The sequence below is a fragment of the Malania oleifera genome, chromosome 7, assembly GCF_029873635.1.
Source record: "Malania oleifera isolate guangnan ecotype guangnan chromosome 7, ASM2987363v1, whole genome shotgun sequence".
Classification (NCBI taxonomy): Eukaryota; Viridiplantae; Streptophyta; class Magnoliopsida; order Santalales; family Ximeniaceae; genus Malania; species Malania oleifera.
Window position 1 is genome coordinate 99,029,536 of NC_080423.1, and position 26,222 is coordinate 99,055,757.

The 26,222-nt window shown below is 34.0% G+C and overlaps 1 protein-coding gene across 1 annotated transcript in view; it reads right to left on the reverse strand.

Moving 5' to 3' along the window:
• The window catches only part of LOC131160957 (probable leucine-rich repeat receptor-like protein kinase At1g35710), a 35,879-nt gene extending 10,156 nt beyond the window's left edge, over positions 1-25,723 (reverse strand). The window contains exon 1 of the mRNA XM_058116826.1: positions 25,657-25,723. Coding sequence (XP_057972809.1) covers positions 25,657-25,723 — 67 coding nt within the window. The remainder of the gene's footprint in view (positions 1-25,656) is intronic.
• Positions 25,724-26,222: the final 499 nt, after the last annotated feature.

A 26,222-nucleotide genomic window follows, 5' to 3' on the forward strand; every position in this document is an offset into this window, starting at 1 on the left:
CGATCGAAGGGTGATACCTAAGGTCTTTCTAAGATCTTGAGCTTATAGTCTTACATGCATGATATGTAGATTATTACAGACATTTTTGAAATGAAATTATTTTAGACCCAATAATATTAAAACAAATAATAAATGTGTCAGGGTTTTCATATTTCTTCAAGTTGCTGCATGCTATCAATGTGATCTAACTTAGTATAATCCTGCACACAAACTTGAAAGTTATCAAATATGAATAGTATTTGTCATTATCAAAACCAGGAGTGACTTATAAGGTCAACACATATTTATTTATTTGTACACATATTTCAAAGCAAGAAACGAACCTACATGAAATATATTTTTATATCTTGCTTGTGTGCTTTATGCTTCATGACTTGTGCTATATTGTTTCAAAATTATTTGTCATGAAATTTTTTTTTTTTTTTGGGTGTTGCATAACCAGTTCATGGATTATTCATGAATTGCATATGAACTTGTTAGACCATGTTTTTGCTCAAACTTACTTTTTCATTTCTCGCATGCTTTTAAATTCCAATCTTTTGCGGGTCTTATGTTGTATTGTCTTAATTGCAATGGTTTGAAGATACCTCTGGTCTGACCATGTTTATCATGTTTTTCTTTATATTAAATGACCAGTTATTGTTTTATGAAAAATAAATGCCAAAACCATAAAGGGGGAGTATTTTCTAAACAAATTAAAAATCTTTTAAAAAAAAGGGGGGAGTTTTCTTTACTAAGTTTGTTTTTAAATGATCAAACTTTTCTACTTAACTTAACCCTTTTTGCTGATGCACTAATGCCAAAAGGGGGAGAATGTTTTTTAGCAAAATAATAATGACCGAAATATAGGGGTAAAATTTATCAGCATGTGCTTTAACGCAAAAATTTAAATATATGATCATTTGCAATGTCTTATTTTGTGAATATGCTAGAACTTTATTGTTTATATTTTATATTATGCATATTCTCAGGGGGAGCCTTTTCAGGCTGTACCCATTTTTCTTTAATGTGTTTGTCATTATCAAAAAGGGAAGATTGTTAGCTTTTTGAGTATGATCCCTGGTTTTGATAATGACAAACAGTACGTTACTTATATGTGTATCTAGTGATTGAATAAGTTATAATTCAACACACACATAAGAGACTGAGAATGGAAGCCAAAGACGCATAAAGCTAATATGATCAGGGGTTTTCCATGAAAATTAAAGAGCAAAGAAGATGAAGAAGAAGACATTTTGATTTTATTTGTATAATGCATTTAAGTTTTTATATGTTGGTATGTAATAATTGCATACATCATGCATGATATGTCTTAATGCTCAAATAGAACCGTAGACAGACCTTAGGGCTGACTTTGGTTGACCGACACTAGGTTTTTAGGGTAAATTAAAATGCCTAGACCTTAGAGAGACCCTAGGATCCTACACTTCACTTAAGGAAAATAATAGGGGTAAAATATAACCTAGGTTGAAAATTGAAAGGGATTCGGGCGACCGAACTAGGCATGTTAAAAATGCCTCGGTCAACCGAATAGTTGAAAAGTCAGAATGTTGACCTAACTTCAAGTGACCCAACCGAAATGATGGTAACGTTTTCGGTTGACCGAATACCTAACGCTGACTTTTTCCAACAACTCGAGTAACCGAAATGGTTAGTCCAGTAGACCAAACTTAGGAACAGACGACCGAACATCAAGTAGTTTGGAAAATTGCCTTGTTCAGCCAACCGAACATATTTTTAGGCACTTGAATGTTTAAAACGAGCTTTTTGTTTTGTAAGTGTTCAGGCGACTGAACTTATAGATTGGTCGACCAAAACTCTCGGGTTGGAGTATTTTCAAATGCTAAAATGGATATAAAATTTAATTAAACTTTTCTAACAATACCCAATGCCTCCCCAACGGTAAAAAAATTTCCAGACTTTATATATACCCCTTCATAAGCCAAGATTAGCAACTTTAATTAACAAATATTTTCTCTCTAATTTTTCACTTAATCAAAGTTCCCCCCAACTTAATTTTAATTGCAAAAACTATTTCTTGGGGCAAATCGTTTAATCGCCAAAACTCTCTTTCCTTTTATTCATTTCAAAAATTATTTCGAAAGAGAGCTTATTTGTTTTGGGCATCTATTTTTAGATCACTTACTTTCACATACATTTTGATTTCTCAAAAACAATTTTTGAGAGTAAGCTTGAAGTTTTCTCCGATTATTTCATTGAAAAATATTTTTGGGAGAAATATTCATTTTAGGTTAAATATTTGAAATATTCATTATATATATTTTTGTTCAAAGATTTCGAAAATATTATTTAGAAAAGCACCCTTTCTCTACTGAGCATTATTTCATATCTTCAGAGAGTGCATATTTTATGAGGTTAAACATTGTACATCTCTACTTGTATTTAGAAGCATTTTAATAGGTACAAAAATATTTTTCATGTATAGGTTGGGTTCAACCCAAAATTGAACTGGGGAGTCTCAGTCCTGTCAGTGAGACTGGTTCGATTTAGCTCAAAAATTAAACTAGGGAGTCTCAGCCCTGTAAGTGAGATTGGTTCGGTTCAACCCAGAAATTAAACTAGGGTTTTCCTCCCCTCATAAGGAGAGGATGTAAATGGCTTCCGCTTCGCTCGTTTAAGTGAGCAAGTATAGTGTAATCATTGGGAGGTATGCCCAAGGCGGGGGTGTAGGCTGGTTTGACCGAACCTCGATAACAAATATTGTGTGTCGCTTTCTCCTTATCTCATTTAATTTATGCACTTTAAATTCAGCATGTGTATGTTTGTTTATTCATAGTTCTAATTACTTACATGCACACTTTTATTTAAATGAGATATGCTGCACGTGTATGTTTACATTTATCGTTTTACATACTCACGTGAAAATGGGATATGAACTGTGGTGAATCGAAATATTTTTAATTAGCCGAAAAGTTTTCAAATATCCAATTCAGTATCCACAAATATATATATCTCAGAAAACTCAACGAAACCCAAAAAAAAATATACATCAAAAGTTTATACCCTCTTTCTCTAAAAAATGCTACGCTAATCCCGAGTTCACTGAGCTCAATCATGCGGAGGTCCTAAAAAAGATGAAATTTATATCGGGTGAGACACATCTCAATAAGACGAAATAGATTAATACAAGTGTGTGGCTATCATGAGGTTGGTGTACAAAATTTAATCATCATTTACAAATTAATCCACAATTATGAAATTATTCTCTGTCCCTACTCACACACACGCAACGTATTTTATTAATTAATGAGAGTTTCCCAAGGATTTGGGTGATCACCCGCCCATACAAGTGCATGCCTCTACTCTGATACCTTATGATGCTCATCAAGGATCAGGTGGATATTTTGTCTCGTATTCACATACATTCATACAATTTTTTATCAATGAAGGTTCCCGAGAATAGGAAAGATTACCTGCCCATACAAGTAGCCACCTTCTACCGTAATACGTTATGCAGCTCGGTATGGCCACATCTGATGCCTATAAGGGAACTAGCCTTTCTTAGCAAGCCCTCGGGCGGAGAGTTTACCTCGCCCCAAATAAATATAATACTATAATATATATATATATATATATATATAATACATTTATACTTTACTCTGAATCTGATATCTCTGTAATACTCATCTCATCATGATCTCAGTTCTCATTTTTCTCAGTATTTCACATCACATAAACTCATTTCACATTTCTCATCTCCTGTCTTCACATACTCAGTATTCTCAAATAATTTACATACACTATTAAATAATAATCACTGGTTAAATCAACAATTATGCATTTAGAACTCACTGTCAGATGGATAATCATTATCATGCTTCCCCCCATGACGGGTTATGTGACCTGTAGGCTAGACTTAACCATGGTTGGCACACCAGAGTTAAATTAGTAATAACCTCTTCAATCTGTAAGTCAGATTGGCTGTTCCCATACTGGTCTAGACTCCAGGGGGACTCTACATTTCTCAACCCAATCGACCATCACATCTCCACACCCTCTCTAAGACGTGTGGGTACACTAGCTCTTCAGAAGTCACGCGCAATAATATTGTGACTACTATGGTCCACCGGAGTTCTCAAATCATACATTGCAATTTAACATTCACATTATGCTTTGATTAAACAATTCATATGCAATATAACACAATACATTTCATTATTTCCAACATGTAACACATATATCACAACTCAACTTAGTATATTCGTTTTACTCATGCGAAACATTTTAAATAATATGCATAATTATATGTCATCTAAAATAATAAGCCAACCCATGTTCATCATCTGTTTTACTGAAAGTATACGTCATTACTTTAATCATTCCATTTTCGCAAATAATAAATAGTAACACAGCCCTAGGCTCAAAAATTTCAGTTTAAACGGCTGGCTTTCAATACTCATAGAATAATTGTATAAATACACAAATGATTTCCATTTTAACCGATGAAATTTACAAAACTATTGGCTTAATCTATTTCCCTTACTTGGTTTCCTAAGCTACGCCAGCAGGGACCCCGAATCGATACCTGCAGTGCTCACCTGAACCCTAATTCAATAACCCTAATTTATCAACTCAAACCCCAAATCAACAATTATTAAGCATCCCCATGCCCATACACCCATTTCAGATAATCATGTACTAGACAAACGACTCATTTCTACCCTTACCTAAACTTTGGGGTGATGCCTGGAAAGACCTTGTTAAAAAATCCACTCCACTAGACCTGTAGAGAATTTCTCCTAGATCCTCATGGTAACTTTCGATTGTCGAATCAGGAGACGAATGGTGAGATATCATAAAGAGAGGGTGAAAAGTGTTGTTTTAAAGAGAGAAAGAGAGGAATTTAAGATTTCTTAATAAGGAAGAAAAGAGAAATTTTATTTATAGGTCGTTGACTCGGCCAACCTCGTCGATGAAATGCAGTCTTCGTCAATGAGTTGCAGAAGGTCGTTCGTTGACGAACGCTAATCCTGAAATTTTTGTCATTCGGAACTTTTCATCGACGACGCCTGAACTTGATCGACGAACCACAGAAGGGCCTTTGTTGATGAAGACAGGGGATTCGTTGACGAAGCCTATTGTTTCCTTTTTAAAATTTTCCCTTTCTCTATTCCTTTATTATTTTCCATAAATAAATTGTACGGGTCTCTACATTTTTAGCCTAGTATTTGCTATAGAGAAAAAATAATGAAAATAAATTTTTGTTTTAATTACCTTTTCTTTCCTTTTTTTAAAAAAAATATTTGATTCAAATGAACTCTTATAACTAAAAGATTACTTACGATTGAAGTTAGTATACTAACAAATACATACAACATTGTCTAGAATTTGAAAGATAAAAAAACAAGGAGGAAAAAGATACGAGGGGATTCAAATTCTTTGATTCAATCACCAATATATATATTTGTGAAAACAAATTAAATTTATATTTTATTACCATTTAAGTTTAAGTAAACAATCAATTTTAAGTTTTTATTTTTTATTTTTTATAATTGTGTTTGAGATAGGGGAAAAGTAGAATGCGAATTTTGATTTTACTTTCTTTTAAGAGCGTGACTACATTTGCATACTTGTCGCCACATCTCAGAGAAGGGTATGGAGTGATGAGGAATAATAATATTAGAAGTTCAATAAAGCTACCACTAACCTGTTATTTTCCTATGTGCGGTTAGTTTGCCGAATTATTGTTTGTTGATTCGTTTCTAAATTAATCCTAAGTTAAGAAACTTGTAGTCTCGATTTGCATTTATCAGAGTTAGGATCGGGAGTTCAATTATGTGAAAAGAATTTACTAGTGCTCCCTACACACCTGTTTTACAAACGATACTTAATTAACTATGAATTATTCCTAAACTAAATATAATAGTCTTTAATTAATTCATTAATAAAAAAAACATTGAAAATTTTAAAACAAAATATGAAATAAGATGTGATTTAGGAGTGTCTAATAAGACCCCCAAAAAAGGGATTTTATTAGATAACCCCCCCCCTCCCTTTTCAAAACTAATATAAGTGAGGTCTGAAACACCTCTTTACCCTTTATTTAATCATTGGGACCCACATAGCAAAATAAAATGTATATAGATAATTATCAAATAAATTCATCAAATGAGAGTAAAAAGAGTTTTTAAAACATCCACAGATTTTCAAAATTTTAAAGTTTTTTTTTGAAAATTTTCAACATTTTTATACAATTCCTCTTAAATTTTTAAATACTTTTTCTCCATTTAATTTCCTTTTTGGTTATTTAATTTTCTATTTGTTTTATTAATCCTTAGTCAAAAAAACTAAAATAATTTTTAATATTTTTTTTAAGAAAATATTTCATATTTTATTGATTTTCTTTCTATTTTTATCAATGTTTAAAAATTACAACATTTTTAAAATTAAAAATTATTTTTAAATAATAGAATAGAGGGGAGGGAACAAACAAAGAGAATTACCAAGAAACAGGGAGGAGAGAGATGCGAACGAAAGAGGGAATATGTGTGTGGTGTGTGTGGAGAGGGAGAGCAGAGGGAGGAGGACCGAGGAGAGAAGAAGGAAAAGGGGGAGGGCCAAATCAGAGAAAGAGCGTAAAGAATAGGAGAATTTGTGAGCAGAAAGAAAAAAAAAAAAAAAACAAAAAAAAAAGTAAAAAGGGTGGGCCCGCAAAAAAAAGGGGAGGCAGAGGAGAAAAAGGGAGGGAATGGAGAAAAAAGAAATAAATAAATTGAAGGGAATTCTCTTTCAATGAAAGAGGGGGACATGTTTTGATTTACGCGTCAAAATTGTGGAATTAGGCGTTTGAACTCATACATTAACGATTTTATTAATTTTAATTAAATGTCTGATTATGTTTAAATATTTTTTAACAGTGGGTTCAATTTAATAATATTTGGTTTTTTATCAAAAAATTTACGATATCTGTGTTTTTTAACTTTGGTTTTTTAATAATCGTTTAGAATAATGGTTTTTTCGGAAGAACAAACGTTAACATGCACACACAATTTAAATGAATGAAGTCGCAAAATCTAAGTCCGGAAAATTGCCAAATCTAGAAGATATATTTCGGTATTTTAATCATCAAACTCTCTCATTCGAGTGTTCGATTGAGATGATTTTCAAAGTGCTTTGTGCAAAGCAAGAAAACGTTTTTACAAATGTGTTTTAAGTTTTGAGAGTTACGGGGGCTGTTAGGTAAGATCTCAATGGGGCTTTGAAAGTATTAGAACCGACCCTAGGCTTCAAAATTCAAGCTGGTCATGAGGGGTCTTGAGTGCACGGAGGAAGGATTCAAAACGGGGTCTTTAAAAAAATGCATGGGCATGGACCAAGTGTGGTCATGGGCTTGCATGGGCCCATGCGCTGGGGCAGGCTGAATTTCAAGTGCGGAAAAAAATGGTAAGAGGGGCAAAGTAAAAGTAAAGGGAGAAACGGGAAAAAAGAAAAAAAAAAAAAAAAAAAAGGGAGGAGTGGATGGGGTAGAGAGGAAAAAACAAAAAAAAAAGAGAAAAAAGAAAAAAAAAAGGCTTCTTTGAGGGAGGGCTAGGGGTTTAGAAAAAGTTGCTGGGGTTTTCTTTGGCTGGGGGTCTCATGGCCGCACAGTGTTTCTGCTTTGGGAGAAGAAGCTCACTTACAGCCACGCTCCATATCTTCCCGCTCTCTCTTTTTAGTTTCTTGTGTGTTAATTATTTTTTTGATTGTCCAATTTACTGCATTTTGTATCATCCATATTTTAGGCATTTTAGTTTGAAAAATTTATTTGTATTGAATATTAACATTGAAGCACTTTATTTTAGAGTTAATGTTGAGTTTATTTTATTGGTTTGTTTTTAATTTATTTTTATTTTGCTCTCTTCTTTCTTTCTCACTCTCTCTCCGAGTTTTTTTTAAATTACTTGGCTTAGATTATTTAAGTTGGTTAAATTCAGTTTATTTTTTATTTTTTATTTTTTGGAGTTGTTTGAATGTTAAATGTTTTTTGGAATGATTTAATTATTAAATAAGTTATAATTTATACTATTTATTTCAAAGGTCATTGTAGGTGTTAATACTTGTGGACATTTTTATTCTTGTGTTTGCTGTTATTATATTGAAGGTTAAATGGTTGATTTGATTACGGACCCTCTCATTCCCTCCTTTCCTTGGTTTGTTTAATATTTTTAATTCTAACTAATGTTAAGGTTAAATAATTCTTGATGGGAGTTCTTTTTAATTTGTCTAAATTTAGTCATTTATTTTTTAGGAAATGTTTTGAGTCTTTTGAGTCTTTCTATTGTAGGGGTTTAGGTTTATTTATTTATTTAGCCCATTTTTATTTATCGTTTAGTTTAGTTTATTTTCATTTAGTTGAGTCTTTGTTTTACGATTTGAATGTTTAATTAGTGAATGTGTTTGGTTGGTTCTATGCATATTAGTCCTAATTTAGGTTCACATCATTTCAATTTCACACAAATTTCCACGCAAAAAAACCCCCAAGATTTTGAAATTCAACCATGTAGTTAAAATTTCTTTTCTCATTTTCTTTTTCCGTTGTTTTTGCAGCTTAGTTTAAAAATATCTACACTTTCCTAAGGACGACGATTTTCTGACTTTTAGACATATTTGGAAGGTAAGTATTATACGGACGGACTCCTATACTGGGTGATAGTTATAGTGCTACTCATTTTTAAAAGTGAAGTCATTGTTTTCTTTTATAATGTTCTTGTCTTTCTTTTGGGGCCACAAACAAAAAAAAAAAAAATAATATATATTTTTAAATTATTAATAATACATTTATTTGGGGGATATATTATACATATGATTAATTAGTCATTATATATAAAAATGTCTCAAGGATGAAAATGATGAGCTAGGGTGTGGTACAGTTGTAAATGAAAAGTGTTTAATTGTTTAATGAGGATGTTTGTCTCAATTCTTAAGCATAATGCCTCAGAGAGTTAATGTTAGATTAATATTTATTGATTCCATATTAAAAAGTGTCTTGTCAGATTGAAAATGGATGGAGAAGATGAGGGTATTACAATTGTAATAAAAAGTATTAAATTTATTTAATGGAGTGTTTGCGTCTCAATTCCTAACATGATGCCCGAATAGTATTATTCAAATGGTTAAAATTTGCCTTTAATGAATGATTGGAGAATGGGTTATATATATATAATATAATGGGGTGATTGTCACCCCAAACAGAGCAAAAAAAAAAAAAAAAAAAAAAAAAAGGAAAAAAAAAAAAAAAAAAGGGGAAAAACAAAAAAAAAAATCAGGATGTGACACGGGTCAAAGTACGTCATGCTAAAAGGTTCGTCGTAGTAATTTTTTTTTTTTAAAAGAAAAGAATGGAATGGAGACAAGTTGTCAACAACGTGGGTGGACACTGTGGCCCACCAAGCTAAACCGTGATGACTGGCTTCGTTCAAGTCGGTTGTTTTTTTTTTGTTTTTTTTTTGTTTTTAATTCGATTCTTACTTTGTCTGACATCTGGTGGTTTTTATTATTTATATTTTATTTTTTATTTTAAAATTGATTTTTTTAATTTTTAAATAAGGGAAAATCAAGGGAAAATATGGAAAAGATTTGAAGTTTTTTGGACTCAAGATTGAAAAAAAAATAGAAAAATAAAAAAATACCAAAAAAAAATAAGGAAATGTATTTTAAAAAAAAAAAAAAACCATATACCCATTAACATTTTAGGGAAAAAATGTTAGAATTTTCTTTTATTAATTTTTTCGAAAAAAAATATGGGAAATGGGAAATGCTTTTTTTTTTTAAAAATCTTGTGCTTCTTAAATTTGTGATAATTTTTTTTTTTTTTTTTTACATGTGTGTCCTTAGATTTTAGAAAAAAAGGGGCAATAAATATGTCAAACCTCACCCGTAATTCGCTCTGAAATGAGGATTTTATCTAACAAAATCCTCTCGTTTTAGAGGTATTATTATACATTCCCTAAAAACGCCATTTTTATAATTTTTTATCTTTCTTTTTAATCTATTTATTTATTTGGCTATGTTTAAAAGAGCTAATCAGAAGAACAGATATTAATTTTAGGATAATTCATGATTAAGTGGGTACACATTCGTAGAATGTGTGTAGGAGATGACAATACCTTCGCCTCACATAAATTTTTTTTAAAATTAAACTCTCGATTTCCCAATTCTGCTAAAAGCAAAACAAGGCTACAGGTTCCTTGACCTAAGTTTAGTATTTAGAGAACAAAAATAATTAATTAACAAGTTGTAATTAGGTCGATCTAAACCACACTTAGGTAAAATTATAAGTTAAGTGACGACTCCATCAAAATTTCAAACATTATTATACCCCGCCACTCCTTGAGACCCTTCTTCAGGACGTTGCGACAGGATCAACTAAAAATTGATTGGATGTCAAAATGTGATTGACCTAATTGGAGGGATAAAAGAAAAAAGGGGCCTGCCACGGTGTCATGTAAGCGGTGGTGGCACAATGACAATGTGATGATATTTTATATTTTATATTTTATGTATGTTTTTTTAATTCTTTTTTTTTGTTTTTTAATTTACGCAGCAGGTGAATCAAATAGAACACATCTTTAATATTGAAATACAAACAAACTCCTCATCATCTCTAATATCTCTCATATAACCTACACCTAACCATCTCCACCTCCACACTTAGAATCCTTCCCCATAGTAAGATTATCAAGATAGCTTGGATATAATTTAAGATCCTATGGGATCATGGATTTTATTTTGAGGAAAAGAAAAAATAATTTAAAAAGAAACCAAAACGAAGGAGGAGGTCGGAACAACGCGGGACGGACCCGGGAGGGAAGGCAGGGGGGACCCACAAGCAAAAATAAAATGTATATAGATAATTATCAAATAAATTCATCAAATGAGAGTAAAAAGAGTTTTTAAAACATCCACAGATTTTCAAAATTTTAAAGTTTTTTTTTGAAAATTTTCAACATTTTTCTACAATTCTCTTAAATTTTTAAATACTTTTTCTCCATTTTATTTATTTTTGGTATTTTAATTTTTCTATTTTTTTATTATCTTAGTCAAAAAAACTAAAATAATTTTTAATTATTTTTTTTAAAAAAATTTTCTACTATTTTTATGATCTTTTACTATTTTTATCAATTTTTAAAAATTACAAAATTTTAATTAAAAATTAATTTTTAAATAATAGAATAGAGGAGAAAAAGAGAATTTACAAGAAACAGAGGAGAGAGAGCAGAGAAGAGGAGAATATGTGTGTGTGTGTGTGAGAGAGAGAGAGAGAGAGAGAGAGAAGGAAAGGGGAGCCCAAATCAGAGAAAGAGCGTAAAGAATAGGAGAATTTGTGAGAGAAAGAAAAAAAAAAAACAAAAAAAAGTAAAGGGTGCCCGCAAAAGGGGAAGAGGAGAAAGGAGGAATGGAGCAAAGAAATAAATAAAATGAAGGGAATCCTCTTCAATGAAAGAGACATGTTTTGATTACGCGTCAAATTGTGTAATTAGGCGTTTGAATTCATACATTAACGATTATAAATTTTAATTAAATGTCTGATTATGTTTAATATTTTAACAGTGGGTTCAATTTATAATATTTGGTTTTTATTCAAAAATTTACGATATCTGTGTTTTAATATCGTAGAATAATTTTCGGAACGTTAACATGCACACACATTAAATGAATGAGTCGCAATCTAAGTCCGAAATTGACAACTTAGATATATTTCGGTATTTTAATCATAACTCTCTCATTCGAGTTTCGATTGAGATGATTCAAAGTGCTGTGCAAAGCCAAGAAAACGTTTTACAATTTTTGTGTTTTAAGTTTTGAGAGTTACGGGCTGTAAGAAGATCAAAGTTGGGCTTGAAAGTATAGAACCGACCTAGGCTTCAAAATTCAAGCTGGTCATGAGAGTGCAAGGAGGAGGCTTCAACGGGGTCTTTAAAAAAAAATGCATGGGCATGACCACGTGGTCATGGGCTGCATGGCCCATGCGCTGGGCAGCTGAATTTCAAGTGGGAAAATGTGAGGGCAGTAAAGGGAGAACTGAAAAAGAAAAAGAGATGGTAGGAGAGGAAAACAAAAAAAAAGAGAAAAAGGCTTTCTTTTGAGGAGGCTAGGGTTTAGAAAAAAGTTGCTGGGGTTTTTCTTTGCTGGGGGTCTCATGCCGCACAGTGTTTCTGCTGGGAGAGAAGCTCACCTTACAGCCACGCTCCATTATTCTTCCCTCTCTCTCTTTTTAGTCTTTTGTTAATTAATTTTTTTGATTGTCATTTACTGCATTGTCAATCCATATTTTAGCATTTAGTTTGAAAATTTGTATTGAATATTACATTGAGCACTTTTATTTAGAGTTAATGTTGAGTTTATTTTATTGGTGTGTTTAATTTATTTTTATTTTTGCTCTCTTCTTCTTTCTCACTCTCTCTCCGGTTTAAATACTTGCTTAGATTATTTAAGTGGTTAAATTCAGTTTATTTTTATTTTTATTTTTTTGTAGTTGTTGAATTTAAATTTTTTTGGATTATTTATATTAATAAGTATAATTTATCTATTTTATTTCAAGGTCATTGTAGGAGTTAATACTTGTTGGACATTTTTATTCTTGTGTTTGCTGTTATTATATTGAAGTTAAATGTTTGATTAGGACCCTCTCATTCCCTCCTTTCCTTGTGGTTGTTTAATTATTTTACTCTAACTAATGTCATGTTAAATATCTTGATGGAGTTTTTTTTATTTGTCTAAATTTAGTCATTTTATTTAGGAAAGGTTTAAGTCTTTCTATCGTTGGGTTTAGTTTATTTATTTAGTCCAGTTTTATTTATCATTTAGCTTAGTTTATTTTCATTTAGTTCAATCTTTGTTTTACGATTTGAATAATTAATTAGTGTGTTTTTGGTTGGTTCTATGCATATTAGGTTCATAATTTAGGTTTCACATCATTTCAATTTCACCACAAATTTCCAAAACCCCCAAGATTTTGAATCTGAACCATGTTCAGTAAAATTTTTTTCTCATTTTCTTTTTCCCGTTTTGCGCTAGTTTAAAACTAATCTACACTTCCTAAGGAGACGATCTGACATATTTGAGTTAATTATTATACGACGGAACTCCTATACTTGGGATAGTTATAGTGCTACTCATTTTTAAAAGTGAGTCATGTTTCTTTAATAATGGTTCTTGTCTTTCTTTTGGCCACAAACAAAAAAATAATATATATTTTTAATTATTAATAATACATTATTTGTGGGGATATATTATACATATGATTTAATAGTCATTCATCTATATAAAATTGTCTCAAAGGATGAAATGATGAGCTAGGGTGTGTTACAGTTGTAATAAAGTGTTTAATGAGTGTTTGTCTCAATTCTTAGCATAATGCCTAGGATTAATGTATGATTAAATATTTATTGATCCATATAAAAGTGTCTTGTCAGATGAAATGATGAGATGAGGTATTACAATTGTAATAAAGTATTTAATGAGTGTTTGTGTCTCAATTCCTAACATGATGCCCGAGATTAGTATTCTTCAAATGGTAAATTTGCCCCTTTAATAATGATTTGAGAATGGGTTATATATATATATATATGGGGTGATGTCACCCCTACCAGAGCAAAAAAAAAAAAGGAAAAATGAAAAAAAAAAATCAGATGTTGACACGTGTCAAGTAACGTCATGCTAAAGTCTGTCGTAGTAATTTTTTTTTTTTAAAGAAAGAATGAAATGGAGCCACGTGTCACCACTGTGGGTGGACACGTGGCCCACCAAGCTCAACCGTGATGAGCTCGTTTCAAGTCGGTTAAATCGATCTAATTGTCTGAACTGGTTTTTATTTATTTATTTTTATTTTTATTTTAAATTGATTTTTTAATTTTTAAATATAGGGAAAATCAAGGAAAAATATGGAAAATATTTGAGTTATTTTGACTCAAGATAAAAAAAAATAGAAACATAAAAATACAAAAAATAAGGAAATGTATTTTAAAAAAAAAAAAACCCATAAAATTTTAGAAAAATGTTAGAAATTTTCTTTTTATAAATTTTTTCGAAAAATCTGGGAATGCTTTTAAAAACTCTTTTGCTTAAATTTGATAATTTTTTTTTTTTACATGTGTGTCCCTATGATTTTAGAAAAGGGCAAATAAATATTTCAAACCTCACCCGTATTAGCTCTAATGAGGATTTATCTAACAAAATCCTCTCGTTTAGAGGTCTTATTATACATTCCTAAATCGCATTATAATTTTTATCTTTCTTTTAATTCTATTTATTTATTTGCTTATTTTAAAGGAGCTAATCAAAGACCATTATATTCAATTTAGGGATAATTCATGATTAATTGGGTACCATTCGTAGAATGTGTGTGTAGGAGATGACAATACCTTCGCCTCACATAATTAAACTCTCGATCCCAATTCTGCTAAAAGCAAACCAAGGCTACAGGTTCCTTGACCTAAGTTTAGTATAGAGAACCAATTAACAAGTTGTAATTAGGTGATCTAACCACACTTAGGTAAATTATAAGTTAGTGACGACTCCATCAAATTTTCAACATTATTATACCCCGCCAATCCTGAGACCCTTCTTCAGGACGTTGCGACAGGATCAACTAAAATTGATTTGGGTCAAAATGGATTGACCTAATTGAGGAAAAGGGCTGCCACGTGTCAGTCAGCGATGGTGACACATGACACTGATATTTTATATTTTATATTTTATGTTTTTTAATTCTTTTTTTTTTTTAATTTACTGCAGCAGGTGACATCAATAGAACACTCTTAATATGAAATTACAACAAACTCCTCATCTTATCTCTAATATCTCTCATATAACCTACACCTACATCTCCACCTCCACATAGAATCCTTCCCCATAGTAATATTATCAAGATAGCTTGGATATTAATTAAGATCCTATTTGGATCATGGATTTTATTTGAGAAAAGAAAAATAAAAAGAAAAATAAGAAAAAAAATCTTCATTTTTATTATATTTTTCCTCTGTTTTAAGTAGTAGTAAAATAGAATTTTTCTATAATATGATTAAAAATTAAGAAAGTTAGTGTTAATGATATACAAACTAAAATTTTCAACATTAATTTGATATATATTTTATTTTCTTTCTTTCTTTCCTTAATAGTTAAACATCAAATAACATATTTTTTTCATGTTTTTCTTTCCTTTAAATAATATATTCTAAATTCCAAGCAAGATAGAAATGTAAAAATTTAAATCTAATTCTAACGAAATATTGTTCACGGACCTCACAATTTTGCCTCACCTCATGAAAAATATTCGTATATATGCAGTCAATTAATAATTATTTAATACAATAATAACTTAGTTTTATGGAAATATTAAGATGTAGTAAAAAGGAACGTAGACTTGACTTGGAGTAGCATTTATCACATTTCATTCATTTATTAGCTTATGTAGGTAATTTTGGCGATTATTTTTTCATTAAAAAATTGTTAAGTTCAAACTACACATCTAATCTTTGATTAAAGTGTTATTTATTGACCTAAGGAGTCATTTGTGTGGGTCAGTCAAATAATTAATTGAACTCGCCATGTCCACTAGCTCGTAGACTGGATCCGTGAGGTTTTACAACGTTTCTTATGGACTTGAACTTGCCGTGGCCTGGCCACTTACGCGTAGTCTTTTGGCTGTCGTTGTCAAGACTCGCCTTCCATGGCACTATAGCAGTAGTGACGTATTATAAAAACAAAGAAATTAGCATCACTACAATGTTCAGCTCAACGATCAAGTTATATTATATTATAAATTATATTGAGTCTTGTTCGTGACATGACCAACTTAAATTGATTTTTAAAACAAAAAAAATGTGCCATATGTTTTTTATGCGGGAATGTATTCGCACCTCTTATGTTTGACAAATGATATATAATTAATTATAGATTATCTTAAAATTAAATTTAATAATCTTAAATTAACTCTTTTTTTAAAAAATAAATAATTAATTAATTAAAAGGAGATTAAAATTTTTTGTGCGATTTAAGAATGTTTAATAAGACCTCCAAACAAAATGATCTTATTAGATAAACTTCCCTCAAAACTAATATAATTGAGGTGTAAAATATCTCATTATCCTTTTTTAAATCATAGGGACGCACGCAGGTAAGAACTAGGGAAAATGTCAAATTATAAGTAAAAGAATTTTTAAAATCATCCCCAGATTTTTCAAAAATTTCTTGTAGAAATTTTATAAAACTTTTTTACATTTAAAAAAATTTCTAAGATTTTTAAAGACATTTCCTTATTTTTTTTCAAACTTGAAATAGCCCAAAAATATTTTTTTTCCCTATTTTTTTGACATTCAAAACATTTTTTTTATTTTCCCCAATTTTTCCTTATTTTTTTTTTCATTTTTTAGTAGAAGCTAATTAAAAAATAAGTAAATAATTAAATAATGGCTTAGGAAACAGACCGATTTGACCAGTTTAGGAAGTGGGGGCCACGTATCAAACCAGAGTGGTGACATGTGACAAAAAAAATTTATTCTCTTTGTTATTTTTTTTTTAATAATTGTGGCAGGGTGATGTAAGCATGATGTCACCCTACCAGGTGGCGGTCTTTGAGTGGCTCAGGAAAATGATAAGGATCTCTTCTCTCATTTTCTCTGTATTCATTCTCTCTTCTCTCTATCTCTTCTTTTGTTCTTTATTATTGTTTTCTCTCTTCTCTTTTCTTATTCTATGGTTCCCTCTGGTTCTCTTTATTCTATGATTCTTTGATCCAGTGTTCTCTGTTGTTCTCTCAAGTTCTACGGTTTTTTTTATCTCTATTGTTCCTTCTTGTTCTATGGTTCTTTGATCTCTATAGTTCTCATGGGTTCTATGGTTCTCTGATCTATGTTGTTATCTTGGGTGTTATGGTTCTCTAATCTTTATGGTTTTCTCGGATTCTATGGTTCTCTTATCTATGTGGTTCTCTTGGGTTCTATTGATCTCTACTATTCTCTTAGGTTTGAAAATGTGTAGGTTTTTTTTTCTTGCAGACTCAACAAATCACTCTAGAATGACAAAGCTTGGCTGATTTCATCTGAACACAGGAAGTGTTTTTCCTTTTTGTTTTGACAATTTGTGTCTTGATCTGTTAGGATTTTTTGTTAAGCTTGGACATGTGTCCTTGGGTTTCAGGTTTTTATTGGTTGATTAGGCTCTAAATAGGTTGGATTTGGGCTCTGGTTGGGTTGGTTGGGCTTGGGTTGGGTTGGTTTGGGCTCTGGTTGGGTCGGTTTGGGCACTCATTGGGTTAGATTGGGCTTTGGTTGGGTTGGTTTGACTTTGGTTGGGTTGGGTTGGATTTTGCCCTGGTTGGGTTGGTTTGGGCTCTAGTTGGTTGGCTAGTCTTTGGCTACTGTAGGGCTTGCTTTAAAAAAATGAGTCCCCCAGGTTTTTTTTTTTTTTTTTTTTAAATGTGGGTTTTGAAAATTTGTGCACGGGTTGCTTTTTTTTAAAAATAATAATAACTTAGGCTCAGGTTATTTAAAAAACAAAAAAACAAAAATGGGCCTGGGTGGTTTAAACAGTGGGCCTAGGTGTTTGGACTTTTAAACCTTGGGCCTGGTCTTTGGGCTTTTAGAAAAGGACCTAGGTTTTTGGGTATAAATAGTGGGTCTGGGTGTTTGGGCTTTCAGATTGTGGGCTGGCTTTTGGGCTTTTAAAAGAATAGAAAGGCTTGGTCTTTGAGTTTAAAGTGGCATGGTCTTTTTTTTTTTTTTTTTTTCAAAGCATGGGTTTGGGAGCTTTTCGTTAGAGCATGGGCTTGGGGGCTGGTCTTTGAGTTTAAAGTGGGCATGGTCTTTTTTTTTTTTTTTTTAAGCATGGGTTTGGGAGCTTTTCTTTTGAGCATGGGCTAGGGGCTTTTCTTTTAGAGCATGAGCTTGGGAACTTGCTTAGAGAAGGGGCTTTGAGGCTTGTGTTTTGAACTACATGGGAGATACTCCTTTCTATTCTAGTTGAATATCTATAGTAAGATCATGGAAGTAAAACAAACATGTAACCTGACTTACCTTAGGTCTTCCTACTCCTTTGGGTCTTCTTTTCCTACTTGTTACCCTTTTGGTTACTTCTTATCCAGTGTTTGGGACGTGCTTAGGTCTCTAGCCTTTGCCCCTCTTGTTATGGTAACCCCTCTACGTACCCAGAGGTTCATTGGCTCTTACCTTCCTCTAGTTGTGAGAACCCATTTAGGTTGTGCTCTCCGATTCTAACCTTAATCACAACTAGGGTTTCTCACCCAACTCTAACTATAGCATTGTCTCTCTTTTTTCCATTTTGTTCCCCTACTTTGTTTGTGTCTTTTACCCTCTGCGAAGGCCCCAATCTATAAGGTTAGGGTCTCATCCAGTATAGGCAATAAACCAAACCTTCCTTAACCAACTCTTTCCTTGTATCCAATTTCCCATGCTCATGCTTTCCTTCCTATAGAAAAACTCCCATCCCCGACCATGGCTCATTGAAATCGGATTCTCTAAGTTGATTTCTTTCCATATGGGTTCCTAGGTGAGTAATAGGATTAGGAAACAAATCAAGCCTCTTTACTGCCAATCATTCATGTTTAAGAAACAAAATTTTCAATTTATTACTAACTCAATCCAAAAAATCACTCCCTTTATTGCTTGATTTCGTCTAACGTCTCTTTGTTTGTGCATATGCCAACGGAGGTGCTTGAATATCCTTTGGATATTCCTTGTATTTCCTTGTATTCCCCCCACATTTCCTTATATTTTATGCATTCCCCCTGTATTTCCCTGTATTTCTATGTATTTCCCCCCTCACTTCCCTTTATTTCATGTATTTCCTTGGATTTCCCCACATTTCCTTGTATTTCATCTATTTCCCTATATGTGGAAGTTCTGATGTACCCAAATAAATGCAAAATTTGTTATTTAAGGTCCCGGTTAAAATTAGGTGTCTACAACTACCACTCTTTATAGGTTTGTTGCTTTAAGATGATAGTAAGAGTCATCTTCTATTATCTGTTAGCAAAAAATTTATAAAGACAAGAAACACAAATTTTGGACCGAGTCTTATATAACAAAAAAAAGAGATGTATGGGATAGTCAAAGCAACTACAAATTTTATTATGACGAAAATGTTTTTCAAATATTGGAGCATCGGTCCTCAAATCCAAGTGATTTTTGCAAAAAAAAATATCTCTCAAATATTGGGACATTAGTCCTCAAATCCTAGTGGTTCTTTCTAAATTGCTTTGTCTAATTTAGGCATACGCCTCCAAAATTCAAATGATCAAATCCAAGTTGTTCTAACTATCTCGTTCATTTGAGTGGTCTCATCCAAGTGTCATTGACTAACTCGTTCATTCAAGTGGTCACATCCAAGTTTTCTTGACTAACTCGTTCATTCGAGTGGTCTCACCCAAGTTGTCCTGACTATCTCGTTCATTCAAGAGGTCTCATCCAAGTTTTCATGACTCTCTCATTCATTCGAGTGGTTTCATCTAAATTATTATGGCTATTTCAGAGGCATGTGACATTAAAAATTCCCAAATTTGAATAGTCCCTTTCAAGTTGTTATGGCTATCTCAGAGGCATGTGGCATTGAGAGTTCTTGAATCTAAGTAGTCTCTTTCAAGTTATTTTAGCTATTTCGAAGGCATGTGGCATTGAAAGTTCCTAAATCCAAATAGTCCCTTTCAAGTTGTTATGGCTATCTCAGAGGTATGTGACATTTAGAGTTCATAAATTTGAGTAGTGTAGAGACCCGAAAAATGTAATAATAAAAGAAATTAGAAAAAGAGGATTTTTGGCTAGGAGATGAGAAGACCGACGACGGTTTTCTAGAGTATTAAGAAAATTGTCGACGGTTATGGGGTTTTACTGCAGGCCGATAATAGGTAAAAAGATAAATTTGGCCGGTTAAAGAGAAAATCGGCGACGATTTTCTGAAAGGCTGTGAAAATCGTTGATGGTTTTCTCTGCAGTGAGGGTATTAAAGAGGATCCCGCGAGTTTCATTTCAGAAAAAAAAAAAAAAAAATTTGCTTCTCTCTCTCTCTCTCTATAACAACTTCAATTTCTTAATATAAAATATAACATAATAAATGGAAAAGTTGACCTGAACCCGCGGGTAACGAGGATGCCTGTCAATCACAGCAGAAACCTAAGCAGCAGCAAGCATAAAATCTAGATCATCCATCCACAAAGTGTAACACCATAGTTTACTACCACATCATAATACTGTGTTTATATACATCCTCATAAACATCAAAATAACTTTAGGATCAAACACAAAATAATTCTGACCCTAGTACGAAATCTTACCCTCCTAACGGGGTAATAACACTGACTCAATGGCGGCCACGACTCGCCTGTCACTCAGGGTCTCCTAAAAAATACATTTAGTTCGGGGGTAAGACACTTCTCAGTAAGGGAAAATAAACTAAATACAGCTGTGTGGCAACATGAACATTTAATGTACATATACAATACATTTCATATATCTGTAGGCATTTATCGTAACATACTGAATAATCATTTACTTTCAAACTTGCTAATAAATCATATCGTACGTAAAACATCTGTTATAACTGATAATATTGAAAACATACCCAAGATGCATAGCTAGCTAATGTCATGTATTACCCCCCATGACGGGTTGTGCAGCCCGAAAGCCAGACCCGACAATGGCTGGTTGACCACTACTGAGTCAAATATGTCTATAAGTATGATGGGCCCGCCACACCCTGGTCTGGACTGCCAGGTAGACGTCCACACTCTACTGAAAGCCACATCGACTATCCATCTCCTACCCTCTCGTGGAGTGGTTAGCACTAATCTGAACATAGATATCTGATCTATATAGCTACGACACCGTGCTCCTGAACTGAACTAAACTAACATCCAGGTTTTGATAACATATAATATGTGATAATATAACATTATTTCATAATTATGGCCTTGTGCCGAACATTTCATAAATACGGCCTTGCGCCAACATCATACATAAATACGGCCTTGCGCCGAAATCATATATAAATACGTCATTCTAAAAATAATCATTTAATCATATATTTGTCAAAATCATAATGTACCGTATACTTTCATAACTTCTCAAATCATACTAAATTCATATCATTATCATATCATAATATTTTTTCCACTTAAAATAATATTCATGCCACACATTTGCTGTATAAAACCATAAATTGCATTTTAAAATCATACTTTCTGGCATCTCATACATATATATACATTTCAACATATCAGCAGTATTTTTCTCAAATGTACATTTCCTTCGTAATTTATAGATATAACACATGCTTTCCATAAAATAACTTTGCTCATAAATAGTAAAAATTTGCACGAAAATGACTGCTTCAGTTTATTCCCTTACCTGACTACTGAGAAAGCCCCTAAAATATCCTAGACTGACACCCGTAGGATTTCCTGATCAAGACTCTGAAAATGAAAACTCACAGTACTAAACTTCAGTATTTTACGTGTACATCATTTCTTATGACTACTATAAGATCAAATTTGGCTTAAAAAGTTTTACCTCAACTTAGAGATGATTTCCAACTTGCTTTCACCAATGATCCGCTCCAGCAGATTTGGAGAGAACTTTCCCAAGAGCGTCGTGGTGACTTCGGGTTGTTGACCCGGCGTAAATTTAGCCTGAAATCAACGAGAGAGAGAGAGAGAGAGAGAGAGAGAGAGAGAGAGAGAGAGAGAGAGAGGAGAGAGTTAGCTTAGTTGAGAAGTTAAAACTTGGATTTTTGATATTTATAGGACTGGATTCGTCGATGAGTCACGTCATTCGTCGACGAATCCTTTAATAATTTCATCGACGAAATTCAGTCCTCGTCGACGAAATTCAGTCGACTCAAACCTCTCTCGATATTTCCTTGTCAACGAAATTCAGTCTTCGTCGACGAGTTCTCTTATACCCTCATTGACGAATCCCCTGTGTTCGTCGACGAGTTCTCTAGTAATTTCCTTTCCTCTTTATTATTAAAATTCCATTTTTATTCGGGTTGTCATGTTCTCCCCTCCTTATAAAATTTCATCCTCGAAATTTACAATTCATATAGTTTATCATCCCTTAGGAAAAATGGTCTACTTACTTTATTACTTACCCTCACTTATGGCGGAGGAATATTGTGGTTACAACTCAAGTTCTGGGAGATTAAATATACCCAAAGAAAATTTCTCCTAAAACTAAAATACCACACACTAACTAAAGTATTACATGTACCTAAAAAAGAAAACTACATATTTACTTACATTTTCTAATTACATTTAAACTTCTTGGAATAATTGCGGATATTTTTGTCTAATCTGCTCCTCGAGCTCCCAAAAAGCCTCTTCTATCGCATGAGTCCTCCATAAAACTTTTACTAGAGGAATCTTCTTACTACATAGTTCTTGTTCCTTTCTGTCCAAAATCTGTACTGGTACCTCCTCACAAACTAGAGAATCACTGAGATCTAACTCACCATAACTGATAATATGAGAAGGATGTAGGACGTATTTCCTTAACATAGATACGTGGAATATGTCGTGTATTCTAGATAGTGTAGGTGGCAAAGCTAGTCTATAAGCCACCGGCCCCACTTTCTCTAAAATCTCAAATGGACAGATGAATCTAGGGCTAAGTTTACCCTTCCTACCAAACCTCATAACTCCTTTTAACGGAGCTATCTTCAATAATACGTGATCACCCATATCAAACTCCAAATTTCTACGGCGATTGTCGGCATAACTCTTTTGTCGGCTTTGAGCTACACTGATTCTTTCCCTAATGAGCCAAACCTTATCGTACGCCTGTTGTACCAGCTCTGGACCCACAACTCGCCGCTCACCTATCTTATCCCACTACAAAGGAGATCAAGATCTCCTACCGTACAAGGCCTCAAACGGTGCCATGCCAATACTGGACTGGTAGCTGTTATTATACGCGAACTCCACCAGTGACATGAATTGAGTCCAGCTACCTCCAAAATCTAATACACATGCACAGAACATATCCTCTATTGCCTGTATCATCCTCTCATTTTGTCCGTCTGACTGAGGATAGAATGTCATGCTAAATGATAACTGAGATCCTAAAGCATCCTGCAAACTTCTCCAGAATCGTGACGTGAAATGCGGGTCTCGATCTAACACAATAGATACAGACACCCCATGAGAACGAACTATCTCCTGAATGTAAATCTCCACTAAACGGCTGAGGGAATAGCTAATCTTGATAGGCAGAAAATGGGCGGACTTAGTCAACTGGTCTACTATCACCCAAATCGCATTCTGGCCATGCGATGTTGACGGCAGTGCTGAAACGAACTCCATGGATATATGATCCCACTTCCACTCTAGGATAAATAGAGGCTGCAACGGACTTTCTAGCCTCTAGTGCTCAGCTTTTACCTGCTGGCACGTCAAGCACTATGCTACATACTCAGCAATCTCCCTCTTCATACCACTCCACTAGTAAAACTCTCGCAGATCCCTGTACATTTTTGTACTACCAAGATGGACTGTATATAAGGATCTGTGAGCCTCATCTAAAATAGTCCTCCTAATGTTAATATCAGCACGAACACACAGCTTGGAACGGAACCGCAAAGCTCTGTCATCTGAAATGCAGAATTCCTCTCCCTGACCGCTCTGCACTTTGTCCATTACTTCCACCAATTTTGGATCTTCTTTCTGGGCGGCTTTAATTCTCTCTTGTAGAGTAGGCTATATCACTAGGATGACGATACATACTGGAGTATTAATCTCTATCAATTCAATGTTGAGTCTCTCTAGATCCATCATGATCGTACGCTGGATCTCCATAGCTGCTAACGCTGATACTCTAAACTTCCTGCTGAGTGCATCAGCTACCACATTTGCTTTCCTTGTGTGGTAACTGATAGTACAGTCAAAATCCTTAATCAACTCTAACCACCTTCTTTGTCTCATATTCAGATCCTTTTAGGTGAAGAAATATTTTAAACTCTTGTGGTTGGAGAAAATATCGCACTGCTCGCCGTACAGTAATGCCTCCAAATTTTCAATGCGTGTACCACTACAGCCAACTCAAGATCATGGCTAGGGTAGTTCTTTTCGTATTCTTTCAACTGTCTAGACGCATATGCCACTACCCTGTCATGCTGCATCAGTACACAATCAAGTCCCTTCAAGGACACATCACTGTAGATAGTATAACCCTCACCCCAGACGGGATGATTAATACAGGCACTGTGACCAACCTCTGTTTCAGTTCCTGAAAACTCTGCTCACAGTTGTCATCCCATTCAAATCTGGCATTCTTCCTAATCAATCGTGTCAGAGGTCCTGATAAAGCTGAAAACCCTTCGACAAAACGACAGTAATATCCAGCTAACCCTAAGAAACTCCTGATCTTCTGGACGTTCCTCGGTCTAGCCTAGTTCACTATCGCCTCAATCTTGCTGGGATCTACAGAAATTTCGTCTCCTGAGATTACATGCCCTAAAAACACAACTTTCTCGAGTCAGAAGTCACATTTACTAAATTTTGCATACAGCTTCTTCTCCCTAAGCATCTGCAAGACTTGCCTCAAATGTATCTTGTGCTCTACATAGCTCCTCGAATAGACCAGTACATCATCAATAAAAACAACCACAAATTGATCTAAATATGTATGAAAAATTCTATTCATCAAACCTATAAATATCACAAGAGCATTCGTTAGATCAAATGGCATAACAAGGAACTCATAATGCCCATACCTGGTCCTGAACGCTATCTTCAATACATCCTCTGCTCTCACCTTTTCCTGATGGTAACCTGATATGAGGTCAATTTAGAATATACTCATGTACCCTGGAGCTGATCAAATAAGTAATCTATACGGGGTAAAGGATACTTGTTCTTGATAGTCACTTTATTAATCTCTCTGTAATCTATACACATCCTTATAGACCCGTCTTTCTTCTTTACAAATTGCACTGGAGCTCCCCACGGCGATACGCTAGGTCGTATGAAACCTTTATCAAGTAAATCATGTAACTGGTCTTTCAATTCTGCCAATTCTGCCAATTCTGCTGGCGTCATTCGGTACGGTGCTTTAGAGATCGGCGCTGTACCTGAAAGTAGATCAATAAGAAAATCTACTTCATGATCAGGCGGCAAACCTGGTAATTCATCTGGGAACACATCTGTAAATTCTTTTACCACAGGTGTATTAATAAGTTTCAATTCATTTTCTGACATTTCCCTTACAAAAGCCACGAATCCCAGATAGCCATTCTAGAGCAGTCTCCTTGCCTGAACGGCTGAGACCACCTGAGCTAAGGATTGCACTTGTGACCCTGTAAATCTAAATTCTGGTTTCCCTAGAGGTCTAAAAATCACTTCTCTTGCACGACAGTCTATGATAGCAGAATTAGCTGCTAGCCAATCTATGCCGAAGATAATATCAAACTCGTGCATATCGAGCACCACCAAATCAGCAGATAAAATTCTCTCCTGAACATTAACTGGACAACCACAGAGCATCCTACTACATCTCACCGCTGACCCGGTCGGTGTAGCCACTAACAGTTCAGGATCTAATGATTGTGTTTCTGCCCCACATAATTTAGCACACCCCAAGGAAGCAAACGAGTGCGTGGCACCAGAATCAAAAAGTGCAATGACTTTAAATGAAAACATATTAACAGTACCTGTCACCACATCGCCGACCGCCTCAGCATCACTCAGCATCAAAGCGAAAACCCTGGCTAGGGCCATATTTCTCTGCTGGCCTACTCGTAGCGCCTAGTAACCTCCTCGTGCAGGTCTAAGAGCAGGAACAACACCAATCTGCGTCACACACTCCCTCATCATATGTCCTGACTCTCTGCACCGGTAGCAGACACCTTGCCTGGCACGACACTCTCTTGGGTGCCTCTTCCCGCAAGATGGGCAAGCTAGAGATGGTTGCACACCCTAGAAACCGCGATTCCCGGTCTCTTGTCTCTAGTCTCTATAATAGCCACCTCTCTTCCATGAACCACGTCCAAACCCCTGCTGAGAACCAGAAGGTATGGATCTCTTCTTCTATCTCTGTTCCTCAGCCTCCAACCGATCACCAATTTCTGCTATAGTGGCTCGGTCAACCAACTCGGCAAAGTCCTGCAACTTTAGTACCGATACTTGCTTGTATATTTCTCTCTTTAGGTCTCTCTCAAATTGTCGTACCTTCTCCACCTCATCTGGAATAATGTATGGGGCAAATCAAGATAGCTTG